The 25,986-nt window shown below is 46.4% G+C and overlaps 1 protein-coding gene across 1 annotated transcript; it reads right to left on the bottom strand.

Moving 5' to 3' along the window:
• Positions 1-16,181: 16,181 nt before the first annotated feature.
• LOC123411499 (pectinesterase inhibitor 28-like) lies at positions 16,182-17,210 on the bottom strand. The gene has a single exon (XM_045104457.1). It carries the CDS (start codon positions 17,073-17,075, stop codon positions 16,422-16,424), a length of 654 nt encoding a protein of 217 aa, XP_044960392.1. The 5' UTR covers positions 17,076-17,210; the 3' UTR covers positions 16,182-16,421.
• Between the last annotated feature and the right edge of the window lie 8,776 nt (positions 17,211-25,986).

Raw genomic sequence — 25,986 nt, 5'->3', positions numbered from 1 at the left:
TGTGCAGAAACAGAAAAAGGCTCCTCTCAAAACTCAGTTACCCGTCTCGAGGATGACGCAACTCTGACTTTGAAGAAGAGCTCCGAAGAAGAACTATGCAAGGTTGGTGTCATGGAAAACCATCCAACTGTGCAGAACGAGTGAACTTTTGTTGTACTTCCTCCGCTTCTAAATACAAGTCTTTTAAGAGATTTCACTAGGGGTCTACATGCGAAGCAAAATAAGTGAATCTACACTCTAAAGTATGTCTATATACATTCGTATGTAGTCCATTAGTGGAACCTCTAGAAAGACTAACGAAGGAAGTAGTTGATAACGAGAGATTGTAACAGCTGGAAGGGAAGCGCAAAAATGATAGTAGTAAATTGGAAGAGAAAAAGAAGTTCATTATTAGTAAGGAGGGAAAACGAAAAGATACATAAATAGCAAGTTGATGAATTCAAACCCGCTGATTCAGGTGCACCCAGTAAAGAAGGAAACAGCGTGGGACAAACATGCTTTGCTGCTTTTCAGTTTTATCCCCACTCCATCATAAATTGAGGATGAGCATGTTACTTCACTCACTCCTGCTTTCCTTTCCTCCAAAATCCAAATGGTCCAAACAGAAAAGATTCATCATCTCGTTGGTCCAAACAGTCTTATCTTTCATGTGCTATATGATTTTTTTACCAACCATCATTACCCGGTACCACATATTTATTCACCTTTTAGCCAAAAACTTTTTTCCTTTGCTGTACATATTCCCAGTGTAGTAGCCGGCTTTTTTCTTCAGTGCAATGGCCAGTACTTTTTTCCATTGCAATGTTAAGTGTATCCCACTGTCCTATAATATAAGAGCATTTTCGGCTCTAGTATAGCGTAGAAAACGCTTTTATAGTATGCAGCGGAGGAAGTATCTTGTATAGGCAGATCCCACCTACAAGTCATTAAATAGCTATTTTTTCGAGCATCCGTGCTTCCACATCATCAAAATTAGCATCCATTCGGTTTAGACATGAGAATATATATACCATGCAACATGCATTAGTGCATTTTAAGTGGGTTTTAAATCATATTGCATTTAATTTTAACATGCAGCCTTTTCGTGTTAAGATTTTTGTTTGCTTATGCAAGAATTTATGGCATATGTTTAAATCACAAGAACGGAATTTGTATTCTAGAAAATAGATTTTCAATTTTACGGCTACACACAGGGTATCGTCTAGTTTTTATAACATTCAGTGCAATGCCCAATTAGTCGGGTAGGCTTTTTTTTGTGGGGTGCTTTGTTGGGTTTTTTGATAGAACAAAAAGGGGCTAGGGCACCAATAAAGTGAAATGGACCCTAGGCTACATGGAGCCATTCACTTCAAATTACCCAGAGACAGACATTTTCGGGAAGACACACATGATAAGAGAGGATCACTTTCCATGCATAGGCCTATCGTTAATGGTGCATGTCAACCATTGAGTGACAGATTGAGACCCTTCAAATGAGCTTGGATGGAAGCCATTGATTTGGATGCGATCCATATACTAAAGAGTGCACCGACATGTGTAGAGCATGTACTATTTTCCTCTGATTCTAGCTTGTATAGGTCAAGATGATCCACATTCACAATCAATTGATTTTCACAGAAGTCAAGTTTAACAAAATTTGACCCACTTCGTAGAGAAAACTAACTGTATGTACTATACCAAATATATATGATGTGAAAATATATTCCATCTGAATCTAATGATATTTATTTGGTATTCTAGATGTTGATAAATTTTTCTCTAAACAAAGTTTGGATAAAAAAATGTAATATGCACTATATTTTAGGATAGAGGAAGTATTTTGAAAGTGCCCAAGGTTTCCAAACCACTATTTGCTTGCATGACTCATTTAATTACCTAATTCTTCTTCTTGGATATTTCAAAATCATTTGACACTATAAGGGGCGGCGCCAGGCCCCGGGCTGGGACGTGATGGACTGGTGGAGAGATCCTTCATTGACTGTAGCACAAATGGCTAGTGTAGCTTTTTTTTTTTGGAATGTCGGCAATGGATTGCCGAATTAATTGATCAGGGGAGAAAGTAAGACATACAAAGTTATTCCGAAGGGAGCAGCAAGCGCCCACCCAGATTAAAAGAAGAAGAAAAACAAGGAAAGAAAAATAGAAAAAGGTGTGGAGACACCTCCATCTCAGCCCGGTCAAATGGGATTCCTGCACCTGCCATATTCCAGTGATGAATTTCATCGACTACCTTCTTTAGGAAAACATTAATCTGCCGACTGTCGAGGCTAAAGATGCGACGGTTCCTCTCCAGCCAAATCTCTCAGAGAACCAAATGCATCACTGTTAGGACTTTCTTCCTATTGACTGCCTGAGCTAGCCTGAATCTCATATTCATCCAGGTTTTGAGGTCGGATGAGTCGTTCCATGTTGCCAATTCCAGAGAAGGCAATTTAGTCATTGTTGCAATGGCATCCCAAACCAATCTGGACCATGGGCAGTCCACCAGAAGATGATAGGTGGTTTCCAGATTCCTCATACACAACGGGCAAAAGTAATTGTTCGGCCACTCCCGCCGTAGCAGGACATCAGCAGTAAGTATTTTGCTCAAGATAGCAGTCCAGACGAAGAACCTGCATTTACCAGTAGACCAGGCGCCCCAGATCAGATGATGGCAAACAAACTTGATTGCCCCCTCAAATTGTAGTATGTATGTAGATCTGGCTAAGTAGCTTCCTTTCTGCGAGAATCGCCATACAATATTGTCATGTTGGTCAGGTTGCAACTGTACATCATCCAACAGGGCAGCCAGGTTTGTGAGCTCGTCTGTCATTTGTTCTGTTAGTCCACTTCGAAGGTCCATAAGCCATGTGTCATGCGCTAGTGCCTCCTTCACCGATCTGTTTTTGCGCATTGATATGTTGTATAGGGCTGGCGCAACGAGCTTCGGGCATTGCCCCTGCAGCCAAGCATCATTCCAAAAACTGGCTTTAGCGCCATCTCCCAAGCTAATTCTGGTTGCCATGGAGAAGAGCTCCTTTTCCTTGGTACTCCAAGGCAGCGGCCCTTGCGCCCATGGCCTCTGGTCGTCTTTCCAAGCGAGCCACAACCATCTAAGCCTTAACGCAATTCCAAATTTACGAAAATCAAGAACTCCAAGTCCACCAAGGCTTTTTGGCCTGCAAACAATGCTCCAAGCCACCCTGCATTGACCTTCATTGCAGCCACTCTCTCCATTCCACAGCCATGCACGACAAAGTTTTGTAATTTGTTGCAGTACCCCCGCCGGTATGCAATGCACAGACATTAGATAGACCGCAAGAGCTGCTAGATTGCACTTAAGTAGCACTAGTCTTCCGCTTTTTGCCATTAATCCCCCCTTCCAACCAGACAATCTGCTCCCAAATTTGAGAACTAAGGGCTCTAGGTCCACCTTAGTCAGGCATCTTAGGGATAGAGGCATTCCCAGATATGTTGTTGGAAACTGCTTGACAGGAATTCCTAGAGGGGCAAGAATTTCCGACAGACTAAAATTTGCACAGCGGATTGGCAAGGCCATACTCTTGGAAGCGTTCATGCAAAGCCCGGAGATGGATGCGAAACTGTCTAGCAGTAGCTTAACCATGCGCGCATTTCGCTCAATCGGGTTGATGAACATCACAACATCGTCCGCGTAGAAGGAGCAACACATGAGGCTCCTTCTCCCTGGTAGCCTCGAGAGGACTTTCTCTTCCGTAGCCAGGCTCATCATGCGTTGAAGAGGATCCATAGCCAGTATAAACAGAAAAGGCGAAATTGGGTCTCCTTGCCTCAGGCCTTTCCTGTGAATTATGTGCTCGGACTGTTGGCCATTAATGAGCACTCGTGAAGAGGAGGATCTCAAAAGCATTGCGATCCAGTCGCGCCAACGCTGGCTGAAACCACGCGCACGAAGCATGTCCAGAATGTACTCCCAAGAGAGAGAGAGTCGAAGGCCTTCGCAATATCAAGCTTCAACAGAATAGACGGCTTCTTTGACTTATGCAAATATCTAGCTGTGTTCTGCACATAGACATAGTTCTCCTGGATGCTGCGGTTCTTGATGAAAGCACTCTGGCAGTGATCTATCAAATCAGCAAGTTTTGGGGTCAAGCGTCGCGCTAGAAGTTTAGTGAAAATCTTGATAATGCTGTGCACCAGAGATATTGGACGGAAGTCCGATAGGCTGTCCGCGCCCTGCTTTTTTGGGATGAGCACAATGAGCGCTCTATTAACTTGGCCCATCCCCCTATTGTCGAGCCGATGCAATTGATTGATAGCTACTAGCACGTCCAGCTTGACAGTCTCCCATCATCGTTTATAGAAACCCGCAGGGAACCCGTCCGGCCCCGGAGCCTTGTCCGCATGCATTTCATCAATTGCTAGTTTGATCTCCTCAAGAGTGAATTCACCATCGATGTCGGACAGATCGACCCAATTTAGGTCTAGCTCATTCCAGTTTAAAACTGCTGGTGTGCTGGTAGACTGGCCGAATATGCTGAAAAAATGTTTTCTGGCTAGCACTGTCATTTCCGAACTGTTAGAAACCATCCCATCTGGGCCATGCAGGACATGGATCATGATGCGATTGTACCTAGCGTTTGCTTTCCTTTGAAAAAACCTCGTGTTGGCATCCCCAGCCCTCAACCAGAGCACCCTGCTTCGCTGACGCATCTTAACTTTGAACAGCACAGCCAGCCCCAACGATCTTGTTTTCAGTTTTGAACGCAGGCCACTCTCCTCAGCCGATAGGCTCCTATGGTCTTGTGTAGCGTCCAACTGCAGCGTCATCTCATTGACAATGGCCATTTGCTGCTTTATGTCGCCTACCTTGGATTTGCTCCACTTCCGCAGGTCTCTACTGAGCCGCCAAAGTTTCATACTCAGCATGTTTAGCGGACATCTCGCGCTAACCGACGCCATCCAGGATTGATTGACCCGCTCCATATAACCATCGATGAGCTCCCAGTATGATTCGTATCTAAACCGCTTGTTTGTTTTCATGATCACGTCATTGCGCAGGAGCAAAGGACAGTGATCCGAGATAGACGATGATTGAGGCAGTAGCTTGGCCGCCGGGAACATAAGTTCCCAGTCTACGTTGGAGAACGCCCGATCAAGACGCACAAGGGTAGGGGAAGCTTGCTCATTGCTCCATGTATATTTTCTATCGATCAGCGACACCTCATGTAGGCTAGACCTATTGAGGTAGCAACGGAACTTGTTCATCCATCGTTGGCATACGCGATCGTTGTTTTTGTTTGTCGGGTCTACAATCATGTTGAAGTCTCCAATAACAACCCAAGGCCCAGTCATGCCGCTATGGATATCTGCGAGCTCATTCAGGAAGTTCTATTTCCGCCATAGTCGTGAGGCCCATAGACAGCAGATAATGACCACGGGCAGTTAGCTCCGATCGAAGTAAAAGTCGCTGTAATGGAGAAAGTTCTCGTTGTGATTGCTGAAGCCGTGAAGAGATATGATTTCCAACAAAGCAGGACACCGCCACGAGTGCCATCAGCATTCAGGGCTGCGTGACAGTCGAACGCCGGGCCAACAATTTCATTAATATCTGCTGTACCCATGGTTTGCAGCTTGGATTCCTGCAGGCGGATGATTGAGCAGGCTAGTTGTGCTAGCAAGGCGCGAACAGCCACCCGACGCGCTCGGTTATTCAAGCCGCGGACATTCCAGCTAGCTATGGAAAGGTTGTTACTCATTAAAGGATCCATAAGCTACAAAACAGAGTCTGGGCATCGCAAACCCAATGAAGAACCGATACATGAGGGTCAAAAGGACCCTCCCAGCAGCCCACAGGCGCTCACACAAATGCAAGGTAGGATGATGGAGGTAACAATTCATGGGAAACTAGATGGACAACATAGTGCGGCATGCAAAGCATCGCAGCTTAAAGAGGCCTTCCTGCGAGCTCCTCGAGGACTGCCTGCAACTCCAAGTCAGGTAAGCACAAGCGCGAAGGCGACGAAAGCCCTGCAATCTCTGCCAGCTTTGTGACATTATCAGGAGACATTGGCGCGCGGAAGAATTGCAGGTAGGCCAGCAAAGTTTCATCCGTGAACTCCTCTGGACGTTTGATGAAGCCAAGTCGAACGCTGATATCTGCCTGGGATCTTCGAGATGATGATAGCGAGGAGCGCATGCGCTGCAGACGAGGACTCTGTCGGGAAGCTTTGGCAGCTCCCAGGTGGCGTTGCTTAGGTCTCCTTGAATATGAGGCCGAACCAGCTGGTGGGGCTCCAAGGATGGAGGATGATATGATGGCCACAATTTTGCCAATGAATCGCTGTTGTTCATCAATATGTAGCCCGTGGATTTTCTCCGTGATTGCTGAGATCAAGCCTGGACCAGACAGATTTGCTTCGTCCAGAGCCTTTCTAGCACGCAGCTCCTCCACGGACTGCCATACTTGCTGCGCGTGCTCTTCCCTTCCCTCCATCCAGTGTATCGGGTTTGTAAGTGGAGTATAGATGTTCCTAAACACCCCTTGCTGAAATGTTACCTCTGGGATAGCATTCCAAGTTACATCCATCAGAGGCATTGCAACCTGGGCAGTAGCCCAGCTAGGCATGCAGTATGATTCCGCCGAAATTGCAGCTTGGTCACAAAAGGATAACTTCTGAGGCGGTAAAGTAGTCTGAAACTCGCAGTCAGGAGTAACGAACTGGTCCAGGGTCGGAGGCAGCGGAGGTAGGTCGAAGTTGCAGACTTTGGTGGCTATGCAGGGGATCCTACTTGCATCTGGGGCCGTGAACCCATCGGCCCAGCTGGTCCAGTAGTCGCAGACTTGATGCCCTGTGTTAGAGACAATGGACAGAAGATCCGAATGGCCCGAGCTCCGTCCTATGCCAACGCCAGGGAAATCATGGCATGCCGAAGCCTTGCCCGACGAATCCTCAGCCTACTGGCATCGGCCTAGCTCGGAGGGGGAGAGGGGGCAGTCCCGATGGTGCGTACTGGGCTGCAGCTCTGCTGAGCTAATAGCATCACTGAGCTCTAGGGTCTCCAAAACAGTCTTCTGCAGGTTAGGGATGGAGCGCTGCTCGTCAGGCTGATGTGCGGCAAGGCTCTGGGCGTCGCTAATGCCATCCTATGATCTCTGCTCATCCTGCTGCTCTATCGATCCATGAGGAGCCTCTACCTGAGACTGTTGCCGATTACCAGTGAGTGCCCTCTTCGCGCGAGTGAGCAGCGATGGCGCTGAGCCAGCCTTATCAGCCATTTGTGCCACAGGAATTGCAGCTGGCGCGGAGCTCGCAGCCTCACCGTGCCGCCGACGTTGCAGTGGTGCTGGGTTGTAAGAGGCCGTGTCACAACACTGCGCTTGGTCGCGCAACCGCTGCCAGAGCCTCTATCGGACGCCTCCCCTCTTGCCACGCTTACGCTGCGAACCAGCGTCATCTCTATCCTCATCGCTACGCCTACCAGAGTGGAAGGATGCTGTCGGCACCGATGCACGTCTTTTGCTCTCTCCGTCCTTGATGCCCAACCGCCATTCAGCGAAGCGATTGATTCGGGGCCATTCACTCCCCTCGTCCTCCTCTGGAAGGGGTGTGTAATCTTTCACCTCATCCAGGTGAATGAGCATCGGGAAAAAGGCCCCTCCTTACCCTCCTCGACCGGTGCTCCCTCCGGCAGCGATTCCCTGGACCGAATGCAGTCCGGTCTATTGAGCACCGTGAAACCTGCCGCTCTTGGAATCATGTACAGGTTCCATGTCCACAGCCAAGCAAAGAGAGCAGACCGGTTCCTCCTGGAAGTTGACTAACGCTCAATAAGATCTAGCTTGCAGTTCTGGCCAATGACCTGCTGCACATTGTCCCAGTCCCAAGCATTAAGCGGCAGTCTGTCGATGGCCACTCTATAGTAGTATCGCCAAATCTTGTGGCCACTCGACGGTGGAAACCATGGCCTGAGCTGAAACTTTACACCTACCACTTCCACATAGCGGGCTTCGAACACGATATCTCTCTGAAATCGCTCCGCAAGCGTGAGAATGAAATCTTCCGGGAAGCAGGGCGCCACCTCGATGTCGCCAATGCGGAAACGGTGATTGCGCTGCAGCACGTCCACCACCATATCGGGGGAGATGCCCGAGCAGTCGGACGTGGCTGTTAGCAGCAAGGCCGTGGTCCTCAAGCGATATGCCTCCTCTTCCATCAGTGGTGTGCTGACCACCTTGCAGCTGGACTTCGCCGGTCGTTGCCGCGGTGCTCCTGGGACGAAAGCCATGGCAGTCACAACTGGAGCTTTCTTTGGTGGCGCGGTGCGAGGCTGTGGTGGGTTGGTTGGCCGTGCGGCGCAGTGCAGCGGAGGAGACCTGGAGGGCAGGTCTGGTGGCCTGGGAGCGAGCGGGGCGAGCGCAGTGACCTTTGCTGAAGGGCGAGCAAGACGGACTGGGCAGACGCGCTGTCGGTGGCCAGTTCTTTTGCAGGTGTAGCAAATAAACGGGTCACGACATTCAAATGATTTGTGCCGACTACCAAGGCAACGAAAGCAGCAATTACCGAACCTCTTCTTGAATGCCTGAGCAGCAGCCGCGCCGCGCTCGTTGAGATGCCTCGGATGCTCAGCTCGCTGCAGAAGAGGGAGAGCCTGTCGCCGCGCCTGGCATCGCGAATGCCGAGAGACAGCAATCTCCCATCCTCCATTACTAGGATCCACCCGAGAACGGGGGCGGGCATGAGCGGCAGCCGGCGAGACAGAGTCGGAGTGCCTCGCCCCCCTTGTGCAAAGCTGGCGTTGAGGAGGGGGCGGTGTTAATGCGGCCGGATCCACAATAATGGAACGCAGCCTAGGCCTGGCCAGGGCGGCCACCTCCGCCCAAGATGGCACTTGGACCACCACCCCCGCCGGCCGAGCCGCGGAGACTTGCCTAGGAGGGGCATCCCGGGAACCGCGTCGTGGGCAAGGATGGCAGCCTCCTTCTCCAACGCAATCAAGGCGACGCACGGGAGGATCCTCCCCGAGATCTGATCCACAAACTCCCCGAGCGTGGCCTCCGGAGGGCCTCGAAGCGCGACGCAGGGAAGAACGCGACCGGAGACTGGGTCAACGAACGCCGTTGGCGCCGAATCCGCGGATTCGTGGCAGGCCGGAGCGCAGCGGGCGGTGGATCCGCCGCCGGTCGGCAAGGAGGGGTGCGGGCTTGCCTGTGATGTGGGTTGATCCCGGCTCTGCTACTAGCACTATATCTCTTGGTTTTATGCCTTAAGAGCAATTCTAGCAGACCCCGCATCCCGCCGGCCCGCAAAACGCGTTTGCAGTTCGTGCAAAACCCCTTTTACGGGCCGGCGCGGACTGACATGGATGCAGACCCCCCAAACGGATCCGTAAAAAAGTATATTCACGGAATATGCTTTTTTACGGGCCGGCTTCTGCAGGTTCTGCTCAGGCTCCACCGCGACGACCCGCAAACAGAAAAACTGCAAATCTCGCATTTGACATAGGGTTTGGCAAAGAAGTTAAAATTCAAACGACATAAACAGTTTGCGCGCAAATAAAAGCGAACTTCATTACGCAAAGGAGGGCATGCAAAGGTTTGTGCCCATGTTCGGCATCATCTTGGGGGTCGATCTTCACTCCACGCCATGGAGTCCATATTGAAGTTCATCGACGCCAGAGAATCCACCTCCGTCGCTTGTTCCAACTCCCGCACCGAAATCATCCACATTGGCACCATATGGAGCAGAGAAAACATCACCGGAACTGGAACACAACGGACCGATCGAGGCGACCATTCTCCTCTTCAAGATCTCTCTCCTTGCCATATCATGCCATGCTTTGGTGAGGTCGTCCATGTCATTGTGGTTCATTGACATGATCTTGTTCTCCTCGGCGAGCAACAATGACATCGATTTGTTTTCAGAGACGCGTGCTTTTCTCTCCTCAATGGCAGCTTTGTGGAGCCCCTCTTTGCGCTCGCGGCCTTGTGGGCCTTCTCTGTCGTCGGCCGGGATCGCACTGCGGCGTTGGCGCCCGGAGCGCGGGCCGTCGCGGCGGGGGCAGCCGGATTCCCGCCCTGCACGACCACGTTGCCCTGCCGCTTGCGGGAAGGCGCGGTGTGTGCTTGGGCGACGGCGGCGGGGGCAACATGGCCGGCGACGAGATCCGCCCGAGGGGAAGGAGCATGCGCGACCTCGACGGTGACGGGGGACAGCATGGGATCCTCCATGGCGGCGAGGAACGACCGGGGAGGAGGAACCGGAGCTTGCGGAGGGGGGGGGGGCAATGGTGGCGGAGGGTGCGGGGAGCGGGGAAAGGGCGCGCGAAAATGTCCCTCCCGCTAAATCTCGCACCGGATAGGGGTTCAGCTCAGGTCGGCCTCCCAGCCCATGAAGATAGAGGCCGGGAGAGAAGATTTGTTGTGCCCCGCAAAATTTTTTGCGGACCGGGATGGGATGCGGGGTCTGATCGTGTGGATTTTTCTGGCCCCGGCCCGCAATTTGGCGGTTATTTTGCGGGTCGGGGCGGGATGCGGGGTGTGCTAGAGTTGCTCTAAGGCCATGAGGAGTTTCAGAATTTCAGTTTTTCACCACTACAACAGACACTGTTGTAGCCCAACCTTGTTATATATAATACTCATCCCATTGAAAATTGTAAGACATATTTTGTATCTATAATACAAGGTTTTAACCGACGATTACTTTGGTAATATACATTTAAATGACATGAAACTAATGTCATTAGATTTGTTCTCAAAATGAGTTCTTATCATTAAGATTATATATCATGTAGGCCACTTATTAACAGTGTCTAAGTTAGACAAAGACTTGTCTTAAAGACAGAAAATATGAACTATATTTTGAAAGCACGAGGTATATAGATAAATATCTTGCTAACATTGCTCGGTCTAAACACTACAAATTAAACTAGTTCTAATTTGAGGTGAATTTTATAGAGACTTTAGATATTTAACTGTTATGATTTTGTTAATTAAAAACTGGTGCTCCATGAATTATCCAACTCCCCTTATAAACACGATCAAGTACTAGAATTCAACAGATATCATTAATGAACTTTGATTTTGCACCATCGTCAAGTTCACATTTGCAATCGATCATAGCCCACTCTTTATAATACTCCATTTGTATCTGCCATATTTTGTTTCAGTAAGACAAACTTTGGTCAATAGTTGCTTTGTTAATATGTTGTTCATGTGACATGCAATTGATGTCACTAGATTCATTTCCAAAAATATTTATTATGGTTGTGATTTTGTGTTATGCAAGCCACTTATTAATGGGGTAAATATTGGTTAAAGACTTGTCTTGATGGGACAAAATATTGGTCAATGTATTTTGAAACATGGGCAATATGCAGATAGATATGTAAGTGCATCTAGTGCCCCTTAGTGATTTTGGTGGTTTGAAGACTTATAGGTTAAGTATCTAATGTGTTTGTGAGTATACACAGGATCTATAAGTCATTTAGGAGTTTGAGATATTTGAAGAATATCGACCCCTAAAAATATATGTCTTCAGTTGAAGAAATTGGTCTGAAGCTGAAGAAATGAATCGCGAGGAATCTACGATGAAGTTGATATTCCTCATGAAGATATTGATATTGAGAAGTCCGGTGTGTCCTGAAGAAAATCACTCTGAAGAATTTAAAGCATGAAGACTTACACTTTCTGTTTTATTTTCTTCGCATTTGAGTAATAGGAACACCGTACTGTTAAAGGCGGTCGAAGTTACACTATGGAATGAATTTCCTCATGATGCTCAACCCAAGCCTAAATCCTACCAAAATCCTCAAGTGAGGAATACGAGTGACATGAGGACTCTCACAGTTGAGGGTCCCGACCGTTTCGATAGCCACACCAAGTCATTGGTCTTATCCATTCCAACGGTCATATTATTTAAGGGCATAAGTGTCAAATCATGTCGGGATGCTCCCATGCTATAAATAGCCACCCCCACAACCACTAGTTGGTTGGCTGCTCCGTTAGAGACTGACACTTGTCATAAGAGCAACCCAATTCCTCAGAGCCTTCGAGAGTAACTCATCAGTGAGGAAATACACCATACACCGAAACCACAAACCAAATCTAGTGATTGAGCATCACTGAAGAAGTTGTTCCTGTGTGGGACTGACGCCTTTTACCTTTGAGGACTGTGCATCCTCCAAACGGTTAGGCGTCATGGTCTAGAGCTTTCCAGCAGTCAATTGTGGATCACCGGGTGACCAAGTTTGTAAGGGTTTGGAAGTCTGCCCTCAAGACTTACCACGAGTGTTGGGCGAGGACTGTGTGTCCTTAGCTCAAGGAGAATACGGTAGGGACTGTGTGTCCCGGGACTGTGTGTCCCGGGACTGTGTGTCCTTTGGTTTCAATACCAAGCCGCTCCAAACCAGATGTACGACTGTCACAACAGTTGGAACTGGGTCATCAACGATTGTCTTCACTGAGAAACGGGTTCTAATTCCTCAACTCCTTACTTTCCTCGTATTATGTGTTGATGACTTCCACTGCAACTGTTTGAAGAATTTGCTGAAGACTTTCTCTGAATTTCCTCAACCCCAAATTCTTCACGTCAGTTAATCCACATCTGTATTCTGCGTGCCTGCTCACTGTGCAATCTGTTTTCACATTCTTCACTCTGAAAAATTGCTGTTGTGAAACTTTGCTCAAAAGTTAGTCATCAGTGGGGAATTTCCTCAAAAGGAATTTCCTCAGTGATGAAATTCTAAAACTCTCCTATTCACCCCCCCTCTAGTCGATATAACGCACTTTCAAGATACATGTTTTTCTTACTCAAATTTTGTTTATATTAGATTAGTAAAACATTGGATATGGCCACATATTGGGGTATTTGAACTCACAAACACCAAAATACGACCCATGACAAAGGGGCATAATAACTACAACTACATGACTGAAAATTCTTGTCAAACTTACATCTGAACTTGTACAACATCGAGAAATCTGACCACCAAAGTACGCGCAAAAACTTGTTGAATGTCGTAATAGTAGACGGCCCCGTACCGGTGGAGATTGGCAATCGTGTCAGGCATATCGGCCGAGGTATCACCCCAATCTATCGAACCAAGCTTAATGATAGAAATGTTGCTAACAATAAAATACATTGTGAACTGAAACTAATTAAGTAGGTGAATGGGTTTTAGAAAAAGATTAAAGATCAATTTATTAACAATTAAGCAAGTAGTGTCCTGCTCCATGCTGCTATTTTGTACTACCTCCATCTTAGTTTGTTGATCCTCTTCGTATTTTATGTCATATTTTAATCTTTGATTTAACTAAAAAACAAGTTATATACTAAAAAGGTAATATCATTAAAAGCTTCTTTCAAATACGAATCCAACAATATAAGTTTTATGACATATAACTTATATTTTGTCAGTTAAATATATGATTAAATTTGACGCAAAATACAAAAAGACCAATAAATCAGGACGGAGATAATACTTTTTGAACCACTAGGAAAAGGGCCCGTGCGTTGCAACGGGAAAAAATACAACGAAATCTTAATTTATAAAAGTAGTCTTTAACTTTCTCAAGCTTATTATCCAATTGTTTGTTTAGCAGTTCCAAACTCGTAATCCAGTTATAAATTTTCTCGGGCTCACGAACTCGATTCGACTCAAGCAAAGTAGCTTCTTTCTAAAATGAAACATCTCCTCTGCTAGCTCCACCAGCGGCCAGAACGACTCATTGGAACAAAGTCACCATGATTTCCCACGGTGGTTCGGACACCCCACCCCTTGGCCATAGAAACATTCTGGAGTTTGCATACTGATAATCCAAAGTAAAAAAAAGGTACATAATACATTTTTCCGAAGTGTTGATCAAAATTTCCTTAAATAGCAGCCCGTTGATATTTGGAAAAGAGGTTTGAGGTGAGCAAGATCTTCAAATAACAGTAGCTTTATTAGAGAATACTCCCTCCGTTCCTAAATATTTGCCTTCCTAGAGATTTGACTACGGACTACATACGGATGTATATAGACATACGGAATAAGCCAGGATCTGCTGCCGAGTTGTCCTCCACATGACCTACCTATATATGTTAACCTCCTCTACCATCCCTCCTACTCCTCCTTGCTCCCCCTTCACCCATCACAAATAGCAAAGGATCAAAATATGCAGGCCCGGAGAAAAAATTCCTGAGTACATTGTGTAAGCAAGGAGCATCAAGAAGGTGAGTTCCTCTAGGTATGAACATTTCTCGGTCTTCCTCCTCTCTAAAAATGTAATGGTTATTAGATTAGGATCATGTTTGGTTCAGGTATACTATCAAATTGTGAATCACGAACAGCAATGGAGATAGTGCCAACTTATAAAAATCTCATAGCCACTGCAAATTTATTGTGGGTCTAACCAAGCAGTCCTATTAGGTGGGATGCAACTAAAGAAAAACAAATCCTTTAGAGATTTTAGGCTAACAGTCTATTCTCGACATTGCCAGTGTGACATACCCCTAACTTTTAAAGTGATGAACATAGTTCACTGCCTAAATTTGCATAGCCAACCAATTTGTTTCCAGAATGAAATCTCAACATTAGATTTTATAATTTATAGCATGCTTTATCTTGCATTTTCTGTATATTCGCCTACAAAAGTATGCATGCAATTCTCAAAACTTGATTTTCTGAAGCTCTCCAACTGCAAGGGACGCACACGCACTTGCCCTCATACAACTACATAGATTAGATTAATGTGTCCTGATAAGTGCGCAAAGTTAAATGAATTTGACCAAAATGTGTTGTGGTTAACTAAAAAATTAACAGTTTATGCTGTCGTCAACTGAAAAATTAATAGTTTTGACTGAATAATTGAAGTTAGTAGAAATTATAGTGTGCAATTGAGTACTCCTTCTCTAAATATAACTTTAAATGTGGTGCAATTAACTTTAAATGTTTATGTCAGCAAGGAGCAATAGCAGAACATGCAGGCAACAACAGGAGAACCCCAGTAAGAAAGCAAGCAAAATGTTTCAGTTAAATTAACAGAAAAAGGTTTATTTTTTTTAGCTAAGAAAAACGTTTCAGCAAGCAAGCAAGCAAATAACTTGCTATTGCTACTCTAGTGCAAGCAAACAAGCAGTGCAAGAAAGCATAACTTGCTACTCCTATAGAAAAAGGAGTAGGTTGCAAGTAGTGCAAGCAAGCACAACTTGCAAGGTTAATTAGGTGAAACTTAATTAATGGAACTACAGAAAAAGGAGTAGCAGCCGCACGCACTAAACTACTAAAACTACTGCAAGCAAACACATGAAAATCTGACATTAAACTAAAAACATTTTAGTTTATTAGTTGAAACTTAACAGCAGCCACACATGCTATACTACTGCAAAGATAATTGCAAAGATTCGTTTGCAAAATTGACAAAATTGGCTGAAACTCCACACCTACTGCAAATGCTACTCCCAAAATTGACAAAATTGCTTCATGTACAAAAGTAACAATAGCTCTAGTGGAGAAGAGAAGAGAAGCTTGCTTCTTGCGGTGGTCTTCCCTCCTTGTAGGCCTGCACGCATGATGCATTAGGGAGTTCGAGTGCAGGGGAAACCTTTCATGGCAGACCTACATGTCCAGGGATAAGAATGGACCATAACTGTTGTTGTTTACAGTGCAGCTCCTCCACGTGGACGCGGCCGCCGGCGTTCAGATGGAGGCGGCCTCCCTCCTCCTGCCCGACCACGACGCCGGCGGCGTCCAGATGGAGGCGGCCTCCCTTCTCCCGCGCGAGCACCGCGTCCGACGGCGAACAGATGGAGGTCGTCTCCCTCCTCCAGCGCAAGCACGACATCCAGCGCCGCCCAGATGGAGGCGTCCTCCCTCCTCCCGGCCTTAGCACGACGCCCGCGACGGCCATATGGAGGCGGTCTCCCTCCTCCTGCCCGAGCACGGCTCCGGCGGCGGACAGATGGAGGCGGCCTCCCTCCTCCTGCACCGCTCATCACCTCGCCGCGGCTGCAGAGTCTGGATAAGATGAAACAGAGGCTCGGAATTGAAATTCTTACAAATGTAGGGGGCTTTTTGAAAACATGAAACGTTTTCTTAGATCCACTTATGAAGGGACTGCGGGTTGAATGTCATAAACATCAAGGGCTTTTTTATAAAATCACCGCGGTGGGTTTTCCGACAGAAGCGATAGCCTCTTTATTATTAGGTAAAAATTTAAGTCCTCAAATAGAAGTGATCAATTACCAGAATTCAACAAATATCTCATCAATATTATTAGTACTAGTTAACTGAGTACACTGCACTTGGTATAGTAGCAAAAACGTAAGGAGGCTTAGCACGTGTCATTACACGTACGCTACACTAGTTACAATACTGTACGTACTTGCGGTTACATCCTTATAATTAATTTACGAAATAGCCTGTGCGCAGCAGGCACTAGTCATAGTATATTATGGTTCGTCGCCGCTTGCCTCAGCAGTTCAGCTGGTGGCGCTGAGGAGGGAGATGATGTCGAGCGAGACGGAGCAGAGCTGCTTGAGCGCCTCCTCCCTGGCGGCGAGGTCGGCCGGGTAGGCCCCGGGCCTCTGGCGCCGGAACAGCGCCTTGCACACCTGCGGGTACTCCGCGGCGGCGCCGACGTAGACGGCGGCGTAGTCGTAGTCCTGCTGCGCGATGGAGCCCCTGGCGGCGGCCAGCGCGTCCCGCGCCTCGCCGTACTTGGCGGAGCAGGTCCGGAGCAGCGCCTGCACGGTGCTGTCGACGGCGGCGCCGCCCTGCGCGGTCACGTTGGCGCCGAGCGCGGCCGCGGAGGCTGAGGCGTTGGAGGCGGCGGCGGAGACGGCGATGGCCGAGAGGCCGCGCACGTCGGCGGTGGTGCTGGATGGGTCCGCGGCGAGCGCGGCCACGCAGAGGTCGTAGTAGGCGGTGGAGTTGCAGGTGGTGCGGACCAGCGCCGCGGCCACCGGGGCGACGGGCGCCGGCGGTGGCGACGGCGGCGGGGAGTGCTTGGCGTGGCCGCCGTGGCCGTGGTGCGAGGATGGTAGGCCGGAGCGGGAGCCGAGCGCGCTGGGCGCGAGGAGGGAGACGACGAGGAGCACCAGGGTGGCGGTGGTGATGGCCATTGTTGGCGCCATTTTGCTACGACGAAGGTGCTTGCTTTCTTGCTGTGGCTCTGTGGAGATGCCTCTTGTGGTGACTGCCTTTGGGGAGTGATGAGCTGTGTGCTGTAGGTGCTGTTTGCTTGTGTTGGTGGGAGGGAGGACGAGGGGATGATGGGGTTTTATAGGAGGGGAGAAGAGGGGGTGGGATTACCTGGCTAGTCTAGTCCATGACCAGCCTTATGGCTGCCAAAATTGACTCCTAATCAGCCTAATTATGTTGGTGGTCAAGTGGAGCAGTCCATCGTGCCATATGCATTTCATAGGTAAACAGAAGACTGGCTTGTTTACTAGGAAAACAGTGTTGAAAACATGTACAACCGTATATTATGCAAAGTTGTTTGGCTTTATTTATAAAGTCGGGCATACGCCTTTTCTCAAAAGAATACTACTTCCTCCATATTTAAATAATTGTAGTCGAAGAAAACTTGACTAGTTTTTTTCACTATAATTATTTAGGTACAGAAGGAGTACTGTGTAAACATTCTAACTTGCTCTAAAATTTTGATTTGTTTTGTAAGTTTAGAAGCGTGCAAGTATTCCCTCCGTCTAAATTTTTTTGTCTTAAGTTTATCTAAAAATGGATGTATTTAAATGGTGTGGCTCTGTGGAGGTGGGTATACGTTTTTCTTTCTACGTTTTGTTGAAGGGGTGTACCGAAACAAAAATATACATTCATATCTAGATAAATTTAAGAAAAGAATTCTGGGTCGGAGGGAGTAGCTACTAGGCTGATATAGCAAGGCAAAATCTAGCTAGACCGGATACTCCACTATACACACCTGGTAGGTAAAATTTTCCTTGTTGTGGATGGCTATGCATTTCCTTGGAGTGGGACACTATGAGTGCACTAGTAATATATGGACACATGTTGTTTCCTCTTATATTGCAGTGCACTAACAGCCCAGTCGATGATATTGGCTTTTTTTGTGGAAGTAAACGAGTTGTTTAAGTTGGTCTCAACAAGTAGCAACTGATGACATTGTGCACTACTAAGAAAAGGTACGCTTGCCGTTTGGTATTCCACTTATTCAATTTCGCTGCTGTTTCCCCTCAATTAGTTAGGACTATACATGTTTCTCGTGCGTGTATGGGTCTTAGCCTGTTGATATATAACATCGATAATGCCAGTGCTCACTCCATGACAAGCATAGTTGATCCCATTTTTGGGACATTTTGGTTTTAGCCGTACAGTAAAACTGTCCAATTTGGCAGCAAACTGCCAACAAGTAGGGTTACCGGCGGCAAGCGACCCCTAGGTAAGTTATTTATCTATAATATATTGGGAAGTTGTGCAATTAATCGATGATTGTGTTGGCTCCACATTTGTTTGTTGAATTACAAAATTGAGCTGATTTTTTGTTGACGCTAGAAGATATTTACAAGTGAAAGTTGAATAATACACTGTTTAATGACTTGATGATTTGGTACACTGAGCGGAAGAATTTTTTAAAGGACTTGGTGATGATGTCATTATTAAACGGTTTTGAGCCATGAAGTTTTGGAAAGGGCATTTGCCTAGGTTCAATTAGCACATTATTGGTATGATTTATTCTCATTAATGTGTTTAATTTCAATCATATTATATACTTCCTCAGTTCCTAAATATAGGGTGTATAGTTTTTGATACGAAAATTAAAAACGCACGTGGAGGAAATATTTCACAAATTTTGGGGTGAGATTACACCTGACTAATTGATATCAGAAAATAAAGGAGCTTGCGTGATATAAGAAAATGTAATAAAATCCCTAAAACAAATATCCAAACAAATGGTGCAACCCAATACACCTTATATTTTGATTTTTTTTCTCAAAAATCTATACACCTTATATCAAAGAACGGAGGGAGTAATTTATTAATGTATTGTATCATGTAGATTCTCATGTGTGCACAAGGATGTACATCCGAGATTTGATTTTTGTCGTCGATATGTCGAAAGGTTTGGTTGTGTAGTTAGTTTCTAGCAAGTTAATTGGTATTATATCTCATGTTTTTATTTACTTCTATGATCTATGAAACATTAGCGCGTATATTGCACATGACGTTTATCCAAGTATATGATACTTGTGGCATTTGATAGACTATGCTTAATTTTAGCTTACGGCGTGCCCATGCTTTGGTAATTCGCTAGCTCTGCCCCTCTATCCAAACATGCAAGTCACTCACATGTAAGGGCATTTCTAACTGAAACCCCAAAAATAGTGAAGTATCCGGTGGAGTAAACCCTTAGTTGGATATATTTACTCCACTAAGTTTTGATGGGACCTAGCCGATCCCCTATATTTAATGAAGTGATTTTTTTCCTAAATTTTGCAATTATGATATACATTGCAGCTACATATTAGCACACATATTAAAACTAAATATATATTTGAATGTTCAACTAAATCACAAATATATTTTACATACCAAATTCATAGTCTACAAACCAAATTATTCAAATACAAACACGCCGAATGGTCCAAATATAGCAAATATCATGTGATAGAACAACTAGGACTCGCTAAGACACTCGCAATGATGCTCAATGAGATCTTATTGGAGCTGAGCATGACCTTGTTGGTTCTCGATCTCGCGATGCTCCTCAGGAAATGCCAGGATCTTATCCGTATCATACTCTGGTTCAACCAGAGTCTCGTTGGTGATGTACCAAAGTCCTTAGGCATATCCTCTGGTCTTCAATAATTATGTTATGCAATATGATGCAACAAGTCATGATCCAACATAGAACCTTGGAGCTCAAAGTACTCGGCAAGGCCATGAACAATTGCAAAGCGCTTCTAAAGCACACCAAAGGCTCTCTCACACATTGAAAAAATAGCATGCTATAGTACCGCTAATAGCACGCTATAGCATGTAGAGAATTGACTCGCTAAATTGATCAGTGTACAATGTCTCGGTAATAGCACGCTATAGCGCGTTATAACACGCTAATAGCATATTTTTAGGGGCCACGCTATTTTGTATAGCGCGTTATTTTTTTCCTGTCTTTCCTAGCAGCTTCTTGATCGAATAGTGGTGATCTCGACATGTCACCGTGAGAGCTACGAAAGCCAAAGAATGGATGCCATATCCAAAGATCCATCGATGCAACTGCCTCAAGTATGATCGTTGGATTGTTGGTGTGTACTGGCCCTTCCACATTGCAGGACAATTCTTTCATATACAGTGCATACAGTCAAGTGATTCGAGCATCCCTGGCCATGCTCTTGCTTCACTCTGAGTCATCAGCCTCTTGGTGTCTACCTCGGTTGGTGCTCTCAAGTATTCCGGACAAAAGACAACGATCACTACTTTAATGAACCTTCGAACAACCTTCAAGATTGTGGCTTCACCAATGCAGATGTAGAAATCAATTGCATCGACCGAACACCCATATGCCAAGGCTCGAACAACCGTAATGCACTTCATCGAGGGCTTGCAATTAATACATTTCTCCGAAGCTTGAACCAGTCATCATATCTCTCAACGGCTTTTGTAATGGTCAAAAAAAGACTTGTGTGCATCTAAAAGTTAGGTTGGCACCCCGCTTTATCGTACGTAGAACATGTAGTTTCTCTTTGTAGTATACGACTGCTATCCAAGTACAAAATACCCACATTTTGTTGATAAAATTAGTGGTCAAATTCAAACATGAAAAATATGGTGTGACCTTGTATACAAAAACGAATGGAGTATATCCATTTTGCCCTTCTGGAAACTGATCCACAAAATCATCTGGATTGGGTTAAAAATTGCGCCGTGTGTACGACTCTGTTGAAGCCACCAACTGACTTGTACTGTTGAAAAACCATACTACGTGTGGCTAGCTTGACTTGACATGCGAGAAGAAAGGTGGACGCGCGACGCGATCGAGATAGTGGTTCCGGAACTGCTTTTGCAGCTACACACATAGGCGTGTTGACTGTAGGCAGAATGGAACCCCAGCTGGTTTCCTAGCTGCTTCTTCGCCCGGTCAGGCGTCAGCTACTCCTACTCGGCCACTAGCCGAGAAAGTGTTTTGACTGTTGCATAGAAAGGGAGGTTGGCAGTTGGCAGAATCCGGCAGGGTTCCTCAAACCATTTGAAATCGCCGTCAACGAAACACGACGAAATGTACTTGGAACCATCGAGTTTTCTCTCGAACAACTTAGCGCGCCCATGCGTGCTGTTGCTATTGCTACCACGACAGCCTAATTTGCTCGGTAGCGTACGTACGCATCAAGTAGCTAGCTAGGAGTATTAGGTTAGGCATCTGATCAAGCGCTAGGTGTGGTAACGTGGTAGTCGTAGCAACGTATATGTGTAGATTCGAGTATGTGAACATTTGTAACCTTTGGGCCAGCTGGTTAAGAGGCGCGCTTCGCGCCGCGTCTAAAAAATGCGTTTGTCGCGCGTGCTTCGGCTGGTTTAGCGTGGGGATAGGCGCTGGCTCCAACAACCGCTCTATAATGCAGCGCGCGCGTCGCTCCAGCAGTGCCCAAATATACAGCGCGCGCACAACATTTTTAATAAATAGATTGCATCAAAATAAAAAGGATACAAAGTTATTTTACATAGATTGCAACTAAATAGGTAGTTCGAAAACATAGATAGATAGTTCGGTGCTAGATAGTTAAAAAACATAAAACTAATCCCAGTCGCTCCAATCATCTGCACCATCATCATCGTCGTTGGTGTCGTCAGAGGTTGACAGCCAGATGTCAAACCAACGCTCATCTTCTTCAGTGAAGAAGGACCTCCCGCCTGCATTGACGATGTCGGCCTGCGCACTCGCCAATGCCTTTTGCCGACGCCTGTCCAACCGCTCCTCGCGGCGCCGGCGCGTGTCCTCCTCGCGGCGCCTTGCCCAATAATCCTGCTCGTAGGCGACGTCCTCCGGGTGGCGCCGGCGCCACTCCGCCATGACCCGCTCGTCCTCCTGGGCGACGAGGAGGCGGCGCTGCCGCGCAGTGTGCTCCGCACGGTCTTGCGCGGAGTTTACACGAGGCGGCGGGGCGACGTCTAACGCCTGCTGGAGCGTGTGGACGTCTTGGAAGTTCATTTGGCGGCGCGGCCTTCCTAGGCGCCACGCCGCCGCGTCGAACGCGCGGACGGCCTCGTGCGCCGTGTCGTATGTGCCGAGTCTAAGCCGGAGATCGCCGGAGCGTATCTCGGCGTAGAACCCGCCGTTGGGGCGCTCGCAGACGCCGCGATAGCCCGACGCAGAACGGCGGCGCGGCGACATGGTGGCGCGTCGGGGACGGGGCGCTGGAGCGGCGGCGGCGCGCTGGAGCGGCGGCGGCGCGAGAAGTAGAGGGAGAGAGAGAGAGCGGAGCGATGACGGCGCACGAGGGAGCGGCAGAGTGCTGCGCTTTTATAGGCGCGAGGAAAGCGGTGCGGCAAAAATGGCGCGCGTGCTGCCGCCTTTTCGCGCGCGCGCAAGCGGCCCGCACGCGCGGTTTTCCCTCCGCCGCTGGAGTGCGCCATTCTGTCCCCCACGCGCGCTTTTTTACGCTGCTGTTGGAGATGCTTTAACTGCATGCATGCTTTGATAGATTCGAGTAGATTCGAGTACATTCCGGGGGTGTTTATGTTGGACCTCTTTGATCTTTTCGTGCCTAATCGACGCATAATGCTTGTTCAAGAAACGTATATGTGTAGTGAGTACGTTTAGAGCCTCTTTAATTAATTAGCAGGATTCTAAAAACACGGAAACATGAAAAACATATAATTGGATTGTCATGATCATTTCAATCCTACATTATTTTTGGTTGTTTGATTGTATCATAGAATAAATAAAAGATTTCTTTTTCAAAAAAATGTGAGTGGATGCTAGAAATCCTATGAAAAGCAGTACAAAAAATGGGAAATTTTTGTTTTTGCCATTCTATATTTTGTTAATTTTTCTTATGCCACTCTAGAATTTGACATTTCATTTTTACCACTCTCACCTTTTGACAATTATCACTATTACCATTTAGTGGCAAAAGCAAGACAATTTTATTTCACTTTTGTCACTCCTAGCTTTTAACAATTATCACAATTGTCAATCTGATTTTTTTTTTCACGAAAATTACAATTGTGATAATTGTCAAAAACTAAGAGTGATAAAAGTGAAATGTCAATATCTAGAGTGGCATAAGGAAAATTGATGAAATCAAGAGTGGCAAAACAAAATTTCCCACAAAAAATCCATAGAAAAAATTCATATCGGATCCAATCATATGAATTACAGGATCAATAAAAAAAGAATCTAAAGATTTCAGTCTTTCAAAATTCCTATTAAAATCCTTTGAATCAAAAGAACTCTTAGTTTGTTTTCACTTAGTTCGTTGTTTTTTGCCCAAAAGACCTCTAATCGATTTGCTGAAGTTGTCTAGACTTTCCAGAACAAATCAAGAGCTTTGCATGTCTATTAATTAGGAAGCATATTCTGTGTACTTGAACAAGCATAAAAGTTTGAAAAAAATGTAATCTTTGTTTTCAGTCTATGACCAAACACCATAACCGATGGTGAAAAGGAAAAAAACTCTCAATCTAAAATTAATGGTTTGGGGGACGGACGTCTTCCTCCATGACATCAATATTGCAGCGCCGACCTCCCTCCCACCCTCACCCCCACATTGGCTTGTGCAAGTTGAAGAAGATGGCGCGATCATGCTCGTGCAAGACAAAGAGGGCCCGTAATAAGAGCATCTATAGTCGGACTTGATAAATCTTCCCTCCTGTACGCGTACATACACGTCCAGACACACTCGTAGAGAGCGCCCATCGGCCCCTCATATGTTGCGTAGTATATTCACATATCTTAAGGGCGTGTTTGGTTGCCTGGGTGGCACCTGGTTCGCACCCGTCATGCAAAATCAAGTGTGTTTGGTGGCCCGTGCGGCCTTCTCACCCTGGCCCAACCGATGCAAAAGGAGGCCTCCCAGCTAGGCTGAGGGGCACGCACGAATCAGCCGTATCTCCGAGCGAGGCTCGCACTTGTAGCCGCAAATCCCATGTCGTGTCTCCTTTTCCTCCTCCCCTCTCTCTCACGCATCAGATTGAATCGAGTAAGCCGTCGTCGTCGCGTGAGCTCTCTCGTCCAACACCGGTCCGGGATCCATAGTTGGCGCTTCTCCACGCTCACGACGGGAGCTTCCCCCTGACTCGACAACCTCCTCGTCCACCACCTGTCCGAGCTCCCTCGCTGGTGCTCCTCCATGCCCACGTCGGGGACCACGCCATCCGCCACCAATAGAGAGGAAGAAGGGGAGATGGGACCACCTGGGCGTTGCTGCCCACAACGGGTGCCGCGTTTCTCCCCTCCTCTCAAACCGCGCCACCGCTCCAAATCCTTCCGACGAGCCGCAGTCAAATCTCGTCATTAGCATCTCCTCCTGGCTGCCCATCCGCGTCCGAGCCAACTCGTCGCCCTCCACCTCTTTTACATGTTCCATGGAATGATCCAGATCCAGTTGAAATGATTGAAATTGGAAGAGAAAAGTTCACAGACTTGAGGTCAAATGCAGTCTACCAAACATCATTTGTTGTATATAGCATCTCTTATTTTTTTTAGAAAAGAGGACCATAGCCCCCGGCCTCTACATCAATCGATGCATGCAGCTATTTTATTAAACAAGAAACCAAACATAGTCTTAAGTTCTCATGTACAAAGCAAACTTGGATGAAAACCGCTCACAAGCGGAAAAGAACTGCCACATCCGGCAAAAACAAATAAATAGACTACGATGCCTATATACCTAGTCTATTAGTAGCTCGCCATCCAAACCGACTGAAGATAGCCCATGGGACCGTCTCCCACCGATTGCACCAAATAACCATAAGCTCCTTGGAGTCCACATGGCTGAATAACGATCACGTACGGATCCATGTTGTAGCTCTGTGGATAACCTACAAAAAATTATGAATACCTTTGCCATTAAAAATCAGATCATTTATCGTGTTCCATATAGCCCAAAATAGTACACTTATTCCAATCCTGATATGATTCACTATAGTTCCGTCCACTCCGTTGAGCCACATCCCAAATAGTGTGTTAATGCTTGTTGGTTGAGTAGTGTTAAAAGCTATATGTAGAGTGCGCCATAATAATTTGGCCAAAGGACAATCAAGAAAGATGGTGTTTAACTATTTCATTTTGATCACAATAGCAACATTTAGGACTGCCTATCCATCGTTGTCTTATCGAATTATCTTTGGTTAACACAACCGCCTTGTGTATAAACCACATGAAAATCTTAATTCTGAACGACACCTTGATCTTCCAAATATGTAAAGATCTCGAAAGTGGTCCAGAATTAATTAGATCAGTGTACATTGATTTCACCGTAAACCTACCAAATGTAGTTAATTTCCAGTTAATGGAATCTATCTGGTTCGACAGTTCAACATCCATCAAACGTCTAACCAAGTGCATCCAAGCATTCCATCTTTCTGTCACTAGCGCTTGCTTGAATTGGATATTTAGAGGTATTGATTGAAATATTGTCGCTGCGTAATCTTCCTTACGTTGTGCAATATTATAAAGGGAAGGATATTGCAAAGCAAGCGGCGTATTCCCCAGCCACGTGTCTTCCGAGAATCCGGTCGTGGTTCCATTGCCAACTAAAAACTTGACCCTCTGAAAGAAAGTTACCTTCACCTTCGTTAACCCCTTTCGAAAAGGTGAGTCATTAGGTCGAGCAGTGGCCCGAGACAGAGACTTAGAATGTAGGTACTTATTTCTCAAAATTTGCATCCACATCCCATCGGTCTCAGTAGAGAACCTTTATAACCATTTGCTAAGCAGACATCTATTTTTAACCTCTAAATTCTCTATGTCTAAGCCCCCTTGGTCTTTTGGTCTGCAGATAATATCCCACTTTGCTAGTCTATATTTCTTCTTAGCCTCATCACATTGCCAGAAGAAACGAGAGCGAT

Source organism: Hordeum vulgare, chromosome 7H (genome assembly GCF_904849725.1).
Source record: "Hordeum vulgare subsp. vulgare chromosome 7H, MorexV3_pseudomolecules_assembly, whole genome shotgun sequence".
Taxonomy (NCBI): Eukaryota; Viridiplantae; Streptophyta; class Magnoliopsida; order Poales; family Poaceae; genus Hordeum; species Hordeum vulgare.
Note: the sequence above shows the minus strand (reverse complement) of the source record. Positions and strands in the feature narration are given on the sequence as shown.